This window comes from Opisthocomus hoazin, chromosome 2, assembly GCF_030867145.1.
Source record: "Opisthocomus hoazin isolate bOpiHoa1 chromosome 2, bOpiHoa1.hap1, whole genome shotgun sequence".
Taxonomy (NCBI): domain Eukaryota; kingdom Metazoa; phylum Chordata; class Aves; order Opisthocomiformes; family Opisthocomidae; genus Opisthocomus; species Opisthocomus hoazin.
Window position 1 is genome coordinate 17,425,907 of NC_134415.1, and position 15,893 is coordinate 17,441,799.

Genomic DNA, 15,893 nt, shown 5'->3' on the forward strand with positions numbered 1-15,893 from the left:
GGGACACCACTGCCTCGCTGCTCAGAAGGCTCTGGCACATCCAGAGCGGAGCAGGAGCCAGCCTGGAAGCTGAGAACAAACAGGTATTGTCCCCTGTGCCGAAACAAAAGAGAAGACCTAGAATATACGGCCTGCTCAAAGGAAAAGAGAGACCCCACAGAACCTACATCAGCTTGGGCAGCATCCATCTGCTCCTGCCGGAGCAGCACTGGGGCAGTGAGGGGCTGGCCATCCCGCAGCCGCAGCGGGGCCAAGTTCAGTGGGACGGGTGGGAGCAGGCTGAGGGCTCATCCACAAGCCAGGCCCTTTCCCCCGGCAGCGATGCTGCTACAGGCAGCGCCTGGGATTTGCCAAGCACAGAGTTGTCACCGCGGGCCAGGGATTTCTGCTGAGGCTACGTTCCTCGTTAGCGAAAGATGGGTAAAAACTGCAGGAGACGTTCTGCGGGATATGCTTAGCTTTGCTGTCTGCATGTCTGCTTACTGAGGTCCAAGATTAAGGGTTTAGTTCCACATATCAGTTTACTTAGAAGTAAAGCATCGCTTCGCATTTTAATCTCAAGTATGCTGCATTGTCTTGCCCGCTTCCTCTCGTGCCCTCTCCCCACGACCTCTTCCCCAGCAAAACGCTGGAAAGTTATTAGCAAATATTCTGTGAAATATTTAATATCCAAACAGCGGGGTCTGTGCATCCCATGAGAGACTCACAGACCTTATGACCAGGACAAGAAAAACAAGGATTGTTTGCAGGCCCCCAGGTCCTACTGGGAGACGCTTCGAGGCTGGAGTTGTTGCCAAGCAGAAACCTCACAGTAAAGCAGCGCTTCAGATGAGGTCCCAGGCTAGCTGGGACCGGGGTATTCCGGCTTGGGATGTACCCCACTTCCACTGTGTTCACAGCCTTTGCACAGAAACAAAATACCCCATACAAGTGACATTTGAAAGTATATTTTCCAGCCTTTCTTTAGTGGAAGCAATCTTCCTCTTCTCAAAAGGAGTTATACCAAGGAAGTCTGAGCTCCTCCTGTCTGCAGGAAGGGCATGACAGCCATGTCAAATGGCTTATGATTTTTTTATAAAAAAGCTATAAATATTTCTTTACATGTTTATTGGGATCAGGTGACTTTCAAAGGTTGCAGGAGGTTTTCTAAAGCAAGATGGCAGAGCTGTTAAGTGGCATAAACACTTTCCCTAAATACACTTTTTTTTTTTTTTACTTCAAATACTTTAGCCTGCTACTGGGATGTGCTTTGAAGATGCTAAAGAACACACCTAAAGCGGGCTGTGAAGATGTATCTGCTGATGGCAGGGCGCAGTGCTGACTTTCCCACCCCTTAGCCAGGCTCGGTTAGACCAGCACCTGGCAGCCCTGCACAAGCTTCCCCTGACCCCCAGCAGAGCCCAGCCAGGCCCGTGCCCCAGCCCCGGCTCTGCTCCCAAAGCCCAGTGGGGTGGGATGCGGGCGGGATGCGGGCATTGGTGCGCCTGCCCACCCGGCACTGAGCATCGGCAAAGGGCTGGGCAGCCGCTCATAGAACAGCGCTCATGAAAAAAAAAGAACTCTGGGAGCATCCCCACGCCGATCCGGGAATAAATTCAATGGAGGGGAAAAAAATGCGGTGAGTGATGCTCGAGCAGTGAGGCCGTGCCCCGGTGACATGGAGGCAAACCCACCCGAGGAGGGGGGCGAGTCACGCTCATCGATGCGACCAGCACACACGGTTTGTTCACCGTCCTCCGCAGCAAAGTGGCACAAACATCACCTCCGAGCACAGAAAGTTCTTCCTGGAAGTCAGCTGTGCTCGGACAGACCGGGAAGACTGATACCAGCCAGGCGAGCATCCACTTTGCTGCAATGCCAGCAGGCAGAAGCCCAGGAAGCGAGTAGGCTGAGGGCTCACAGGCAACACCCGCGGGGTTCCGGGGGACTGGGAGCAGCAGACCCAACATCCACTGGCTTATGGACGACAGCAAGGAACGTGCTGCTGGCAGCAGTTGGTTCTGCTCTCTCTCCCACTGACCTGGGCAGCAGACAGGCTTGGGGCCCTCCAGGTCACAGGGAAGTTTTACTATGGGGGACAGTGCTGTTACTCAAAGGTTGAGACTAACTTTAAATTTGAAGTATACTCTTACCTGCGTTACCTGGAGTAAGAGAGTATGAGGGCATCCAAGGCTCACCTTTTCCATGGGCAACGTGGGTTCCACAGTGGGGAGCATGGTGCAGATACATCCGCGAGGAGTAACTAGTTAAAGGGAGGAATAGCTCAGCACTGCAGTTCTCAGATCTTCACATCGGGGCAGCACAGGGCCACAGTGAGGACCTCTCCCAGCGCAACCGTGAGGGGAGGTGGAAGGACAAGGCACAGCCAGCCACCGCTGCCACCAGATCTGTGGAGTCGGCTCAGGGGCCTGAAGCTGGCCAGGCTCCGGCTGGCTGCCTCCCCGCACCCTGTCCCCCAGCACTGCTATTTGTAGGAGTGCTCTGTCCCAACATCCCTTTACCTGCCACAAGCACCGAGATTCTCTGCTCGGTTTCATATTAAGACAGCTGTTTGGCTCCTGGACCACAGCTGGCCCTAAAAGCAGCACAGAAGCATTCACCCAATGTCATGCCCAAGCTTAGGAAGCATGGCTGGACAACAGCCAGACTCACCAACCGACATCACAGATCATGTCTGACATGGTCCCAAAAAGCAGTCCAAAAGGAAGCTTCTTTCCGTGGACCTTTCAGTCTGAACCCAGCCCTTGCATTGCTCAGTTTCCTGAGGCTGGTCAGGTGGAGAGCACAGGCTGCATCTCAAACCTAACCCACTCACCTCCCCTTCCTACCTCTGCTTCCCCACCTCTGGCATACCCTGTGCAACCGCACACCACTAGAGCTGCAGGCCATCGTGCTCTCCCAGTTCCGATTCCTCCTAAAGACTTTTATTAGGTAAAGACATAAAAACAAATCCTTTTATTAAATGTGCCCACGGCACTAATAGTTCACTATGTATCTCTCCTGCTCTTTGAAACGTGAAGCCAGTTTGTAGCCCCCAGTGTCATTGGGCCAGGGACTGTGCTTTGTGTCTTGCTCCTGGGGAACCAGGAAAGGCAGAAATAGGCAAAAGAGAGCATAAGCTGTACAAAACAAGAAGGATTTTCATGTTCTCATTTTAATGATTAGAGATCAAATTAACACCACCGGAGCGGTAAGAGCGAAGCAGCATTTCCCCAACACACTGCAGAAGTTCTGTGAAACAAATGAACGCAATTTTGAAAAAAAAAAAGGCATTTCAACATTTAAACTAGTTGTTTGTCATTCTTAAACAGGAAGAGAGACCCTTGATGAACCTCAACTTTTTCAAGTTTCAGCATTTTCTAGTAAAGGACCAAGGAACAGCTACTGTATGAAAGGATATAAACAGGATTGCCAGAGACCCTTCTTAGCTTTCATACAAAATTGCGGGCAATGGCCAATACTTTGGAGAACTCTCCTTCTTTCTGCCGCAGGATATAGGGTATTGGTGTCTTTATTCTAGTCCCTACTGGATTTCCGTTGTCTTCTATGAGTACCACATTGTTGGAATCAAATCTAGGCGTCATGGTGGGGCCAGGCATCTTGTGCCCCACAATCAAAGCCTTCTTCTTTTCTCCTTTGATAGCCAGAAGAATCTTATCTCCTACTTTGCCAACTCCGGTCTTGTTATACACGTGGATACATTTTGGTGGCCGGTGGTACGGCGTGTTCCCCAAGGCGCTGTTGTCCACCACTCGCACGCGGGTGAGTTTCTGTATTGCTCGGCATGCCCCAGTGATACTAGCAAAAGACAGGAAAGAATGAGAGACAGATCTCCTCAATAATCCTTGGGGAGCAAGCGCAAACCCAGCACAGGATCTTGTCATTACACAAACCACTTGGAAGGCGCCAGCAGCAAATACATACCATATGGGTGACACATTTACTGCATTCAATGTGGTCTTTGAAAGCCAGATGCTACTTTGGGCTTTGCACACTCTCCACTAAATGTCAAACATAAAACGACCGTTCTACTCTGAAACACGACTAAAAGATGGCGCGAAGAGTGGCTTCCATTTACTCAGCTTTTTAGCAACTGCAGACGATTCCATTCCACTTCAATTTACAAGCAAAAAAACGCGCTTGCTTCTGCCACAAACGGCCTACAGGAAGCTAAGACTCCAGTCAGGCCCTCTCAATCTTGTACACAGTCCCCAGCAATAACGACTTTTCTGACCAATCTTTTTTTCAGTGAAGTCCATGAGGGTCTCCCATCTTATTCCGCTCTCAGTGAGACCTCTGAGGTGCTGCTGCGCCTGTGACCAGCTGCCACCAGCTAGATTCTAACAGATCATCACCTACCCCACGTGGGAAGAACCCAGAGAGGTGCAGTCTCTTCTGTATCTGTTTGCCCTGTGGGATTATCAGGAGCAGGAAATAAAAGCAATATACTGCACGATACTAAGTTGGTAGATCTGACCCTGGATATACGTGGCAACAGCAGGAATAAACTGAGAAATAATTCATACTCCTTTCAGAAATGGCTATTCTTTTACCCAGTAAGCTGAAATTCAAGTGATTTGTTGCTTTTCTTCAAAGAACACCCAAACACAGACCATCGGAAAAGCAGGAAGATCTCTACTACTGCTAAACAACTCCTTTGCAGCAAGGTACTAGAAACATGCTGGCCAGACAGCTGCAGGAATGCCAAGCTGCTGCCAGCTGAACTACTCAGATAGACAGCACATGGAATCAACCTAACCATTCACCTTGTTTTGCAGAGCAGAAGTGCACACAGTAAATAAAGACCAACGGGGACCACCACCCCTTTTTGAAGACAAAGGACCTGTATTTGCAATGCTGCCTAACAGAAGACCAAGCCACCCCCTGCGCATCAAACAGTGTGGATGGACATCAGCTGAAGCAGACATTTTTACATGCAGTAAGGGAAGGCCAGCTGGGTCAGTTGGTGTTAGTCTAACCGCTCCAGAGGTCCAGTGCTGCCTTTCAAGATTTGTTTCCCGCAGTAGAGGCCTACCCTAGCCTTACCCTACGAGAGGACATCTCTCTCCTCTCTGAGCAATCACTCACCTCTGCAAGCAGCCACCCCCTCCCACAGAATCACAGAATGGTAGGGGTTGGAAGGGACCTCTGTGGGTCATCTAGTCCAACCCTCCTGCCGAAGCAGGGTCACCTACAGCAGGCTGCACAGGACCTTGTCCAGGCGGATCTTGAATATCTCCAGAGAAGGAGACTCCACCACCTTCCTGGGCAGCCTGGTCCAGTGCTCTGTCACCCTCAGAGGAAAGAAATTCTTCCTCATGTTCAGACGGAACTTCCTGTGCTTCAGTTTGTGCCCACTGCCCCTTGTCCTGTTGCTGGGCACCACTGAAAAGAGTTTGGCCCCATCCTCCTGACACCCACCCTTCAGATATTTATAAGCATTTAGAAGGTCCCCTCGCAGCCTTCTCTTCTTCAGGCTAAACAAGCCCAGCTCCCTCAGCCTTTCCTCGTAGGAGAGATGTTCCAGTCCCCTCACCATCCTCGTAGCCCTCCGCTGGACTCTCTCCAGTAGCTCTTCATCTTTCTTGAACTGGGGAGCCCAGAACTGGACACAGTACTCCAGATGTGGCCTCACTAGGGCAGTGTAGAGGGGAAGGAGAACCTCCCTCGACCTGCTGGCCATACTCCTCCTAATGCACCCCAGGATGCCATTGGCCTTCTTGGCAGCCAGGGCACACTGCTGGCTCATGGTCAACCTGTCGTCCACCAGGACACCCAGGTCCCTCTCCGCAGAGCTGCTCTCCAGCAGGTCCACCTCAAGCCTGTACTGATGCATCTGGTTGTTCCTCCCCAGCTGCAGGACCCTGCATTCGCCCGTGTTGAACTTCATCAGGTTCCTCTCTGCCCAACTTTCCAGCCTGTCCAGGTCACGCTGAATGGCAGCACAGCCTTCTGGTGTATCTACGACTCCTCCCAGTTTGGTGTCATCAGCAAACTTGCTGAGGGTACGCTCTAACTCTTCATCTAGGTCGTTGATGAAGAAGTTAAACAAGACTGGGCCCAGTACTGACCCCTGGGGGACACCACTGGTTACCGGCCTCCAACTAGACTCAGCGCCACTGATGACAACCCTCTGAGTTCTGCCATTCAGCCAGTTCTCAACACTCCCACCCCATGCCCTGGCAGGAACTGTGGGCACACAATCTCTGTCCTCTGCTTGTGAGGTTGTGTAGCAGGGAAGGCAGAAGCGAGGAGGCTGGAAAGCGACAAGAATGTTGTCACAGGAAGGGGAAGGAGAAACCTAGGTGGGACCAAGTCCGCAACGCAGCAGTAGCAACCAACCATAAGTGCAATTGATTGCCCAGGTACTAGTAGCCAAGAGTAACTGCATCAGGAGGACTTTTTCTTTCCCCTCTCCTCCTTCATTTCTACCACAGTTTTGGAGCAAAAGCCCACCACATCCAAAGCAGGCCCACCACAAAGGAAAGGTTTCCCCATTAAGACTGGTGACATCCTGCAGCAGCACTGGTCACCTTTGTGGACTTCACCTCCTCCTTGCTGTCAGCGTATTTATATCCTTTAAATGTCTACTGGCCAATGCTCTCACGCAGCCCATGAGAAAGCCAGTAAGACTCAGATAGCTCCTCAAGATAGCTCCTGGGACTACCACACAACCTAGCCCTGAGCATTGTCCTAATCCCCTCTCTAGACCACAGTCATGGGAATGACTATTCTCACCCTATAAACTGAAGCCCTGACCCTTCCAAGCGCTACACGCTAGGGATTCCCCATACCCACACCAAGTGTACTGTGGGATTAAGCTCTAAGCTTTGTGCAAGGCATTGTAAAACATGAGGCCCACAAATTTAAGAAGCTTTAAATGCCTTGAGCCTGAAACAAGGACCTAAAGAAAAATAACAAAATGGACACTGTTAAGGTACAAAGCAATAATTTTTCAGGTTACTTTTGTTCTAAAGAACTGAAATTATAAACTCTGGAATAATTTTAAACATGTCATTGGCTTTACATCAGCAGGCGCTGGCTGTTGTTTTCTTGGATTTGGCTGAGAAACACAGGCACTTTCAGCTGCTGCTTGCAGGCCCTTGCATCGCCCTCAAAGGCTTAAAAGCCTCCCTACAAGCACACAAAAATACAGCATTCAGAACACACTCAGACTGCCAGGCACCTGCATCTGTTGTGTTTGGGCTCACTCTACAACCTGTGAAGAGACAACTATGAGATTTTGTTTTATTATATCATCCTTTTTGAATTAGAAATACTTTGTCTTATGCTTGACTACTACTAACCTACTTAACCTACTTAACGGCATCTCTTTCAATCAGGAAATTCTCCCAAGAAAACAAAAGCAAAAGCAGGATTTGAAAATTACCTGAAGTGTCGCTGGATCACTGCGCTGCTTAGATGGGTTAAGGATGAACCCAATCGCCTATTCAGGAGAGCCATTTGGATGCTGGCAACCTGCCCTGCGTAAGAAACAGGAGAATTATGAACTCTGGAAATTAGACAAAATTTGTTTCTCTTCCTTACGTGAATCACACACGAGAGTCTCAACACCTCTTTAGATGCCGCAACCCACAGCACACAGAGCTCTAACAGCATCCGCAGCACGACACGAAGCACATCAACAGCCCCCGCCTGAATTCAGCAGACAGTGTACCTCGGCCGTGTATACTACAGAGCTGGATTCAGCATCATGGCCCAGCAGTTTCCTGAGCGCAGAGGTAAGGGCCCTTCTGCGTGTGCTGTGAACCATGTAACAACAAGCAGGTTTGAGAATTTTGGATGTGAACCAATTTAGAGGCCGCAGTCACCAGTAGAAGCTGCCACAGTTACTTGTAAAAGCTACCAATGTCACACCAAGCAAAAAGCCAGAGATACTCTGCAGACTGGCATCAGAGCTTCACGAAACAGTTTGCCAGACAGGAAACCAGACACAGCTCCGCTGGTGAGGGCGTGCTCCCTCTTCACATACACACAAGGTGTTCAGCAGCCCGTGTTTAGAGACCAGAATCGCACCTCTGCCAACCTCGCCCCGTTAAGGCTGCCCAGATGAAACAGTTCCCGGTAACCTCACGGTGCCTGCTCAACTCAAACCAAAACGCTACCCCGACTGCAGCAGAGCAGGGTTACAAGGGCAACCTCTGACTCAGTTCTTCCCCGACTACATCTACGGTGGTTCCCTACCCTCGTTCTGTCAGACTGACGGGGACCAGCTCACACACGCAATCGCAAAGGCTCATGTGAACCCGGAGCACTTTGCCAGACATCGGCTGGGGAGCGATGACCCAGGCAGCTATGCCGGCAGACCCAAGTGCGGGGAAGAAAACAACACAGACCTACAGCCAGCCCTCTTTCAGGCCAGCTCAGGTAGAGCTAAGGCTTTCCATCTGACTGCAACTACTGCTGTGTGACACTGCTTGCTTAGACCTTGGCAGTGTAACCAACATGTGCTCCGCTTCTCTCCTTTCTAAAGCAAACATTAAAAATACATCGACCTCTTATCTCTGTCAGTTCTGACCAGCTTATGGCCAAACTGTAGCAGCACACTTTCTTAAATCCATTTTCTTAACTTTTCTTTTAAAAACAAAGCTGACCTAACTTCTCTACAGAGTAAAAAATACCCACAGTGCTTTCCGACAGGTAAAGCCACAACTGGTGTTATTACAAGCAAGTAAAGCCCAGGCTAAACCTTCACTCTCTTTATTGTTTTTATTTTTCCCCAGTGTCTTTGCTTATTTGTAGATGTATGCAATTTTTAGAGTTTGCAGTTGTCCTACAGAGCAAGCGTTACCTGACAGCCAGATGAGAAGCACTGGAGATGTGCACCACAGCAATTCTGCAGCAGCACTCCCTGAGCAAAGCACACGCCGTGGTGAACCGTTTTGCCTGTCATACAGGCAGGTTTGGAAGAGAACAGCAACAGCCAAAGCTTACATTTATTTGACAACCAGAACCACTTTTCTGTGGGTTAGATCTCCAAACAAGTTCAGACCTTCTCTTCAGAGCTCGCCTGCACTGTCCCCTCTCTCCAATGAGATTCCAAGAAGGCTGTGTTTTTGCCACAGCTCCTTACCCAGCTGTGCGATCCTAACAAAAACAAGGCCCTGCGGTATTTACAGCACTGATGGCAATCAAGGTCCAATTACCTGAGCCTTGCTGCTCCTAGCATTTCTAAGCAAGTTCAACTACGCTGCCTTGCTGTAAGCCCACACCGGGTGCTGGCAGGGAGGACAGCCTGTGTCCTGTTCCGCGCTCCGGTGTGCTGTTTCCCATGCGAAACTCGAACCCAGCGGGCAATACTGCTAGCTCCTCCAGAATCACACCGAGGACTTGGATCCCTCCGGAACACCCAAACAAGCAGCAGCAGCAGCGAGTCAGCTTCTCTGTTGTCTTTGACGGATGCTTCCTGGGAAGTCCAGCTCTGCTCCCCTGGCAGGCACGGAGGCCTCGGTGGCAGGAGAGGATGGGCCTGCTCATCCTCACCACTACCTAAGGGTGACAGGAGAGGTCTGGTGGCTCATGGCAGGGCAGGCACGCTCTCCCCAGTGTCAGAGGGACAGCAACGTCAGGACCAGTGACAGCAACGTCAGGACCAGCGTAGCTAGATGAGCTCTAGGCCACATGTCAGAGCCCTAAAGTGCTGCCTAAACTCTGAACTCACTCCCCACTCCTGGGAGGAGTCACTGTTTGTTTCTGCCCTGTGGCAACAGTGAAGGTTTGAAGTCACAAAACTACCAGCAGAAGCATCAACAGCGTTAAGTGTCCAAGGACTGTTTATTTTTCCAGATGACTCAGTACCCCCTTCTTTGCTAAGAATTCTTCCTCAGCACATTAAGATGTGTCATAAGGTACGAAACTTCGCATGATTGATTATTTGGTATGAAGCATCCTGTCAGGAACTGAGTAAACAGAGGGGATGCTTCCAATTAGCAGGAAGGTTCAGGGTGGAGGGAAGAGAAGAATGCATCTGTGGCATAGAGTACAGCATGCAAGGGTGCAAGCAGGTTCACGAACAGTGAATCATATCTTCAGCTATCGTAACATGCCAGCTTGCCTTCTAGAAACGGATAGCCAACAGTTTGGATCCGTCTCCAGGTGCTCCTCAACCAGACCCAGTCCTGACTGGCTCCCTCCGTGGCTGGGAACAGGGCACTTGATCTCACCTGCCCGCAGCTTCCCACTCTGCGGAGCAGCTATTTACTCAGCTCAGCTCCAACAGGCACAGAAGTCATTCACTCTGCCGTGCTGGGTGCTGCCACACAAATGCTCCGAGTTGGTGCCGAGGTTGAAGAGCTGCTATCAAGCGATGGCGGCCATCGGCCCCAGCCAGCCAGCACCCCTCTCCATCCCAGGGCTGATGCAGCCTCACACCAGCAGGCCTTAAAACAGCTCAGAGGAAGCTGCACTTCACACAGGCACAGGGAATGCATCGGACCCGAGTTTGCTTCCAAAGGTGGCTCTCCCAGGGTTATCTCTGATCAGGGTTCAGTGCTTGGAGGTGTGTGGGAGGAGTACCCCCATAACCCTCAAGCAGAAGAAAATTTGCAGGAATTCCCAGAAGCCTGCTGTTGGTATTGCCCAGCTGATACAGGAGCGCACCCTACAATACCCTGGACAGGCAAAACACCACCGCTGCTTAGTACGTAGGCACTAATACACTCCTGGCCAAGGAATTACCCTGGAAGAGTCTTTTGGAGGTTATCTAGTCCAATCTCCTGCTCAAGCAGGATTAATTTCCAAGTTGTTCGCGCTAGGCGAGAGTGATATTTAAACAGACACTATCGTAAAACAAAAGGCCCAACACAAAGACAACTATTGATACAGCGCAGGCCACACGTAGCTGCACCAAAGCAGTGATAAAGAGCCACGCAGAGCAAACTCTCTCCCAGCTCATACCCTGCTGCCCCTAAATTCTAGCAGTGGCTCTGTCTCATGATTACAGAGACTAATTTCTTAAAAAGAGAATCGTAGAGACGCTTTGCTTCTCTCTGCTCCACATATCAGTTAAAAGTTAGCACAGACCTCAGACAGAGCACAGAGTAAGATTCAGAAAGGGCGAAGGAGTCTGTTAATCAAATATTCACTAAAATGACCCAATTTCTACTTCACTGAATAAGTCTGAGCACACAGTAACCTGCTGCAGCAAACACTCCCTTCTCAAGTGCCCTTCAAGCCATACCCCATTCAATGCAACAGACCGACATCAAATTCCAACACCGCACAACACAGGAACTCTTCACCAGTTATAAACCTCTGGAAGTTATTTACCCGCTGCACCATTTTCAAGCACCATACTAAAGCGACCACCTTCACCATTTTTCCTTGAGATTAAAGAACTTACATTTACTGCAGTCTTGAGCGGTTTTTGAAAAGCTAACAGAAGCGGGCCACATACTGTATTTTCGTCAAATGCATGCGAACATGCAAGCAGACCATCACAAAGAGCTGATACAAACCAAGGACATCTTCCAGATAAGGACAGGATTACATACTCACTTTGAAGCAACGTCAGGGCACACAGAACCAAGAAAGGAAGCCCTGTGTCCCCCCAACACATATTTGCACCACCTCCCTGATGCTGGCTCTAGCATTCATGTAAATCAGTCAGTTTTCAGCTAGATCAGTTCCCTGATCCAACTCATCCCACGACCGCATGAATGCTGATGTGATAGAATGTGGCAGAACACAAGAACGGGACTTCTCCTTTCACTGCCAACCCAGACTTACATCGTGACAGTATCTATGGAGAAAGACTGGGAGATCTGGGCAAGAAAAGGAGCTCGTTCATTCCAGCAGAAATACTGATGTGCTTCACAAGAATGGTCTGCATGAACACGCACTATTAACACAGCCATGCGAGCACTGCAAAGGTCTGCGTCTGAACACTCAAGAGGCCAGTGCGATGGCTCTGACCAAGTTTTTATCAGTGGTGTATACCCCAAAAACCAGTCAAGGCGCCATTCTTACCCTGCCTGCACCCTACTTTTAAATAGCGCTGTTACCTAGCAATCCAGTATTACTTTCCTTTCTGATCACAAGTTTTGGAAATGACACCTGCTCCCTATATTCCCCAAGGTCTGTAATTCCACAACCATTCAGCTATTTCTTTTCCTTCTTTCTGCTAGTAACTCATCCACACAAACAGGCCCCAGGGAAAACCAATGGATGTTGCAAAGCAAATGCTGAGGCCTCCTACCCAAAGCCTGCTGTCAAACATACAAAATAAAACAGGGAAAAATATTCTTCACTTCAATAGTAGTAACCTGATCTGCACAGTCAAACAGTGGGGGACAACATCCCCTTTATTCTTCTAAGAGACCAAAACAGACATGCTCCAGGCACCACAAAGATTTGAACTGCATCTGTCATCCATCATTAAAACGCAGGAAATAAATCCAAGACAATATGCGCTATGCAAATACCTAAACCCCTACTCTGCCACTACAGGTTTATTTATAGACCGTCTGCCAGGGTAAGCTACAAGAGCCAACTGTGAACTACGGGGCTCAATCCATTCACAGCTCTCCTCATAAAGGAAACAATGTGATTAAGGGCTTGTGTGTGTTAAAAATACACACGATATTCATTACCAAGACATAATTGGTTTTACATTAATGACAGCCAGAAAGGCCAGGATTCACAAAGAGGAATTAAGACTTTTTGAATTCCATTTATGAATAGGATCAGCTATTAAACAGGGTATTTATCGATCCAAGTTACCAACAGAAACTCATTACAGGTACATCTGTTAACAATTTTGAAGCAAAACACACTAACCTCATTTTCCAGATCACAATCAGTAATGGCAGATAAAAAAAGAGCTGAGTATCTTTAACAGAAAACTTATTTTTGACATTTTAAGTATCCAGAACTCTCAACTCTAAGGTACATGAGCTCTTCTTGTTCTAGTATCCAAACACCTTAAACCATTTTACATATTCATATTCACAGCATTGTACTAAAATATGGAGGGATTATTCCCAGTGCACCAGCAGGAAATTAAGCTACAGAGAGGACAACTCCTGTGTGAGGTCAAAGGAAAGGAGCGGTAGAGCAGGTATCTAATTCTGCTCTGGTATGGTCTGTGGAGCTGGAGGTGAAGCCCACTGAGGTCCTGTCTCGGCCACGTCTTTTGGAATTCCACATGAATTCAAAGAACCGCCCACACTCCTGCAACTTCATGCTGTTATCACCTCTCAAATGTATCTTTACTACTTCTACAAGTATTGAGGTCTCAGGAACAGGACAATAGATGGCAAGCCACAAGACCACATTCTGTTCCCAGCCCTGACCTGGGTGACCACGTCCCAACCAGCAAGGTGCGATCACAAACCAGACAGCAGTAACCACGCTGGCGGAAGCTGTGGCAAGGAGGAGGACACAAGAACAAAGAAAAGGTGGGGAGCTGCGGCTGAACCATAGAAGTCAGGAACCACCAACCTAAGTTAGTTGTTCACAGAACAAAGAATGATAGTGGCTCCAGGCCTTCCTGATACAGCTACAGCAGAAAAGGATGCCTAACAGAGGCAGAATTCAGGTTTAAGAGAAACCTAACCCGGAGACAAAGGCACGCTCATGGCGCAAGGCAGCACAGAGCTACCTGCAGCTCTGCTGGAATAAGCCTCGCTCCTCAAAGACTTCCCTTAACTCGGTTCCTCTCCTTCCAAACAAGACCCTCGCAGATAAACTTGAGGAACTTTTGACCCAGGCAAGCAAACACAGCTCAGATGGGCATCTGTGTGCTGGTTTTACAAAGGCTGGCTGCCCGTCTGCGTTTACTACTAGGAGTAAGTCTTTCACACTTACAAGAAACCTGTCATGCAGTCTTCTTTCCCCAAATTGCCTCCCCTTACTCACCGGACCTCCAAAGGAGTTTTTTGGAGAATAACCAGCAAGGCACAGAGCAGCGCCCACACTTCCTGAGTCCCCATGACACACAGAGTAAACGCCGCGCCTGTCAGGACGCAGGAATTTTGGTCCCACTTTGCCGCGTGACTTCTCAAACCCACACAAGCCCAAGCCCAGCAGCGCAGCCCCACGTGAATTCTGAAGCAAAGAAACACTCTGCGGGGCACAAGCGCAAGAGCACCAGAACAGGCTTCGTGTTTTCCTCCTCCCCAGGGGCAGATTGCTGGGGCACGGGGCTGAAGCCCAGCGGGAGCAGACGGCGATGGCTGTCGGAGAGGCAAGATGCTGCCGGTCACCGCAGCGCCCTGTGCGCGGGTGGCACGAAGGTTCCGCGCTCCGCACGGCCCGGGCTGTCTCCCAGCTGTTTTTGCAAGACGTCCCATCGCTCTGCCCCACCGCGCGCCGCTCAAACCGGACCCTCTTTGGGACCAGCGTTTCCCAGTCTGCCCAGCGCTCAGGGCTCAGGCGTTTCATCCCCCCACACACTCAGCGCCAGCGACGCCTGCAAACGGCTCCTGCGAGGGTCGGGCAGCCGGGCCCGCACCCGGGGCAGGGAGGCTCCGCAGGGCCCAGGCCCCGCAGGGCCCACGGGCGAGCACGGCAGCCACACAGCCACTGCGGCCCGCTCCCCCACGCCCCGAACGGCTCAGCCATGAGAATGCCCGGCGGCGGCTCCGGGGGAACGCCAGCACCCCGGGAGCAGCCTGGCCCGGCGGCGGGGCACGGCCTCCCGCAGGCCGCCAGGCCCGCAGGCCGCCCGCCGGCCCCGCCCGGCAGGCCCAAAGCCCCGCGACGGCAGCCCCGCGGCTCAGGGGCGGGGCACCCGCTGCCGCACGGCCGTCCCCACCCGGCACCCGCTCCGCTCCGCTCCCCACCGCCCGGCCCGGCGCCTCTCCCGGGGCCGCCTCTGGGCCCCCCGCCCGGCCCCCCGCACGGAGCGCAGGCCACGGCCCCCCGCTCCCCCTCCACTGCGCACCTCCGCGGGGACAGCGCGCCCTCCGCTCCGCGCATGCGCAGCGCCGCCCCCCGCGGGCCCCGCCCCCCGCTGCGCAGGGCCGGCGGCTCCGCGCCCCGCCCAGCCGGGGCCCCGCCCCGCGCCGAGCCCAGCCGAGCCGAGCCGAACCGAGCCGAGCCCAGGCGGGCGGTCGCCGCTCGCTCCCGGGAGCGGCGCAGCTCAGCGAGGTACTGCAGTGCCCGGCCCGGCGGCACGGAGCGGAGCGCCAGCCTGGGGGGAGCCAGTCCGCGCCTGACACCGGGTAGGCGAGCCGGCGGGGCGGGGCGCGGCGCGGCGCGGTGCGCGGTGCAGTGCAGTGCGGTGCGGTGGCCGCGGCTCCTCTAGGCCGAGCGGGCCCGAGGCCGTCGCCTCCTCGGTGCTTGCCGGGGTGGGGGGGGGAGGCGGCGGCCGCGCCTCAGGCTCTGCTGAGGGCGGAGCGGGCCGGGCGGCGGGGCCGTTGCGCGGAGCCCCGCAGCGGGGGCGGCCGGGGGCGGGGGGCGCCGCCTGCCATCTTGGGGTGGGGGGCGAGTCCGGGTGCGGCACCCGCCCAGCGGCCTGTGGCCCCCCCCCCCCCCCCCCCCCCTCCGATGCCGCTCGGGGCTGCTCCCCGTGTACCGTCCCTCGGCCGCGCAGCGTGGGTTCTGCGCCCCGGGGGTCGCCGGGCCTGCTTCGGGGCCGGCGGCGGGAGAGAGCGGCGGGCGGGTTGCCGGTGCCGCCATGCCTCCCGCACCCCGCAGAGCCGGGCGAGGAGCTGTCGGACAGGGCTCGCGTCCGCACAGCCCTGCCCGCCCGTGTCTCCACCGCCAGACCCCGCGGATCACAGAATCACAGAATGTTCGGGGTAGGAAGGGACCTCTGTGGGTCACCCAGTCCAACCCCCCTGCCGAAGCAGGGTCACCTACAGCAGGCTGCACAGGACCTTGTCCAGGCGGGTCTTGAATATCTCCAGAGAAGGAGACTCCACAACCTC

At 52.5% G+C, this 15,893-nt stretch overlaps 2 protein-coding genes across 3 annotated transcripts in view; one reads left to right on the plus strand and one right to left on the minus strand.

The window, feature by feature from the left end:
• Positions 1-3,133: 3,133 nt before the first annotated feature.
• MRPL14 (mitochondrial ribosomal protein L14) lies at positions 3,134-14,975 on the minus strand. Its single transcript, XM_075412767.1, has 3 exons — positions 14,906-14,975; positions 7,391-7,484; positions 3,134-3,798 (listed from the first exon to the last, which is right to left on the minus strand). The coding sequence occupies exons 2-3, from the start codon at positions 7,462-7,464 to the stop codon at positions 3,432-3,434; spliced, it is 441 nt and encodes a 146-aa protein (XP_075268882.1). The 5' UTR covers positions 7,465-7,484; positions 14,906-14,975; the 3' UTR covers positions 3,134-3,431.
• Positions 14,976-15,020: 45 nt separating this feature from the next.
• TMEM63B (transmembrane protein 63B) overlaps positions 15,021-15,893 on the plus strand; it is a 48,824-nt gene continuing 47,951 nt past the window's right edge. For both annotated transcript variants that reach the window (XM_075412768.1, XM_075412769.1), the window contains exon 1: positions 15,021-15,185. The gene's annotated coding sequence lies outside the window, so the exon portion shown is untranslated. The remainder of the gene's footprint in view (positions 15,186-15,893) is intronic.

Excerpts from the sequence above, each read along its gene's own strand:
- MRPL14 (XM_075412767.1), bottom strand. The coding sequence starts at position 7,464 with ATGGCTCTCCTGAATAGGCGATTGGGTTCATCCTTAACCCATCTAAGC. Across the intron at positions 3,799-7,390 it reads GTGATCCAGCGACACTTCAG|TATCACTGGGGCATGCCGAG; the intron begins GTAATTTTCAAA and ends GTCTTTTGCTAG.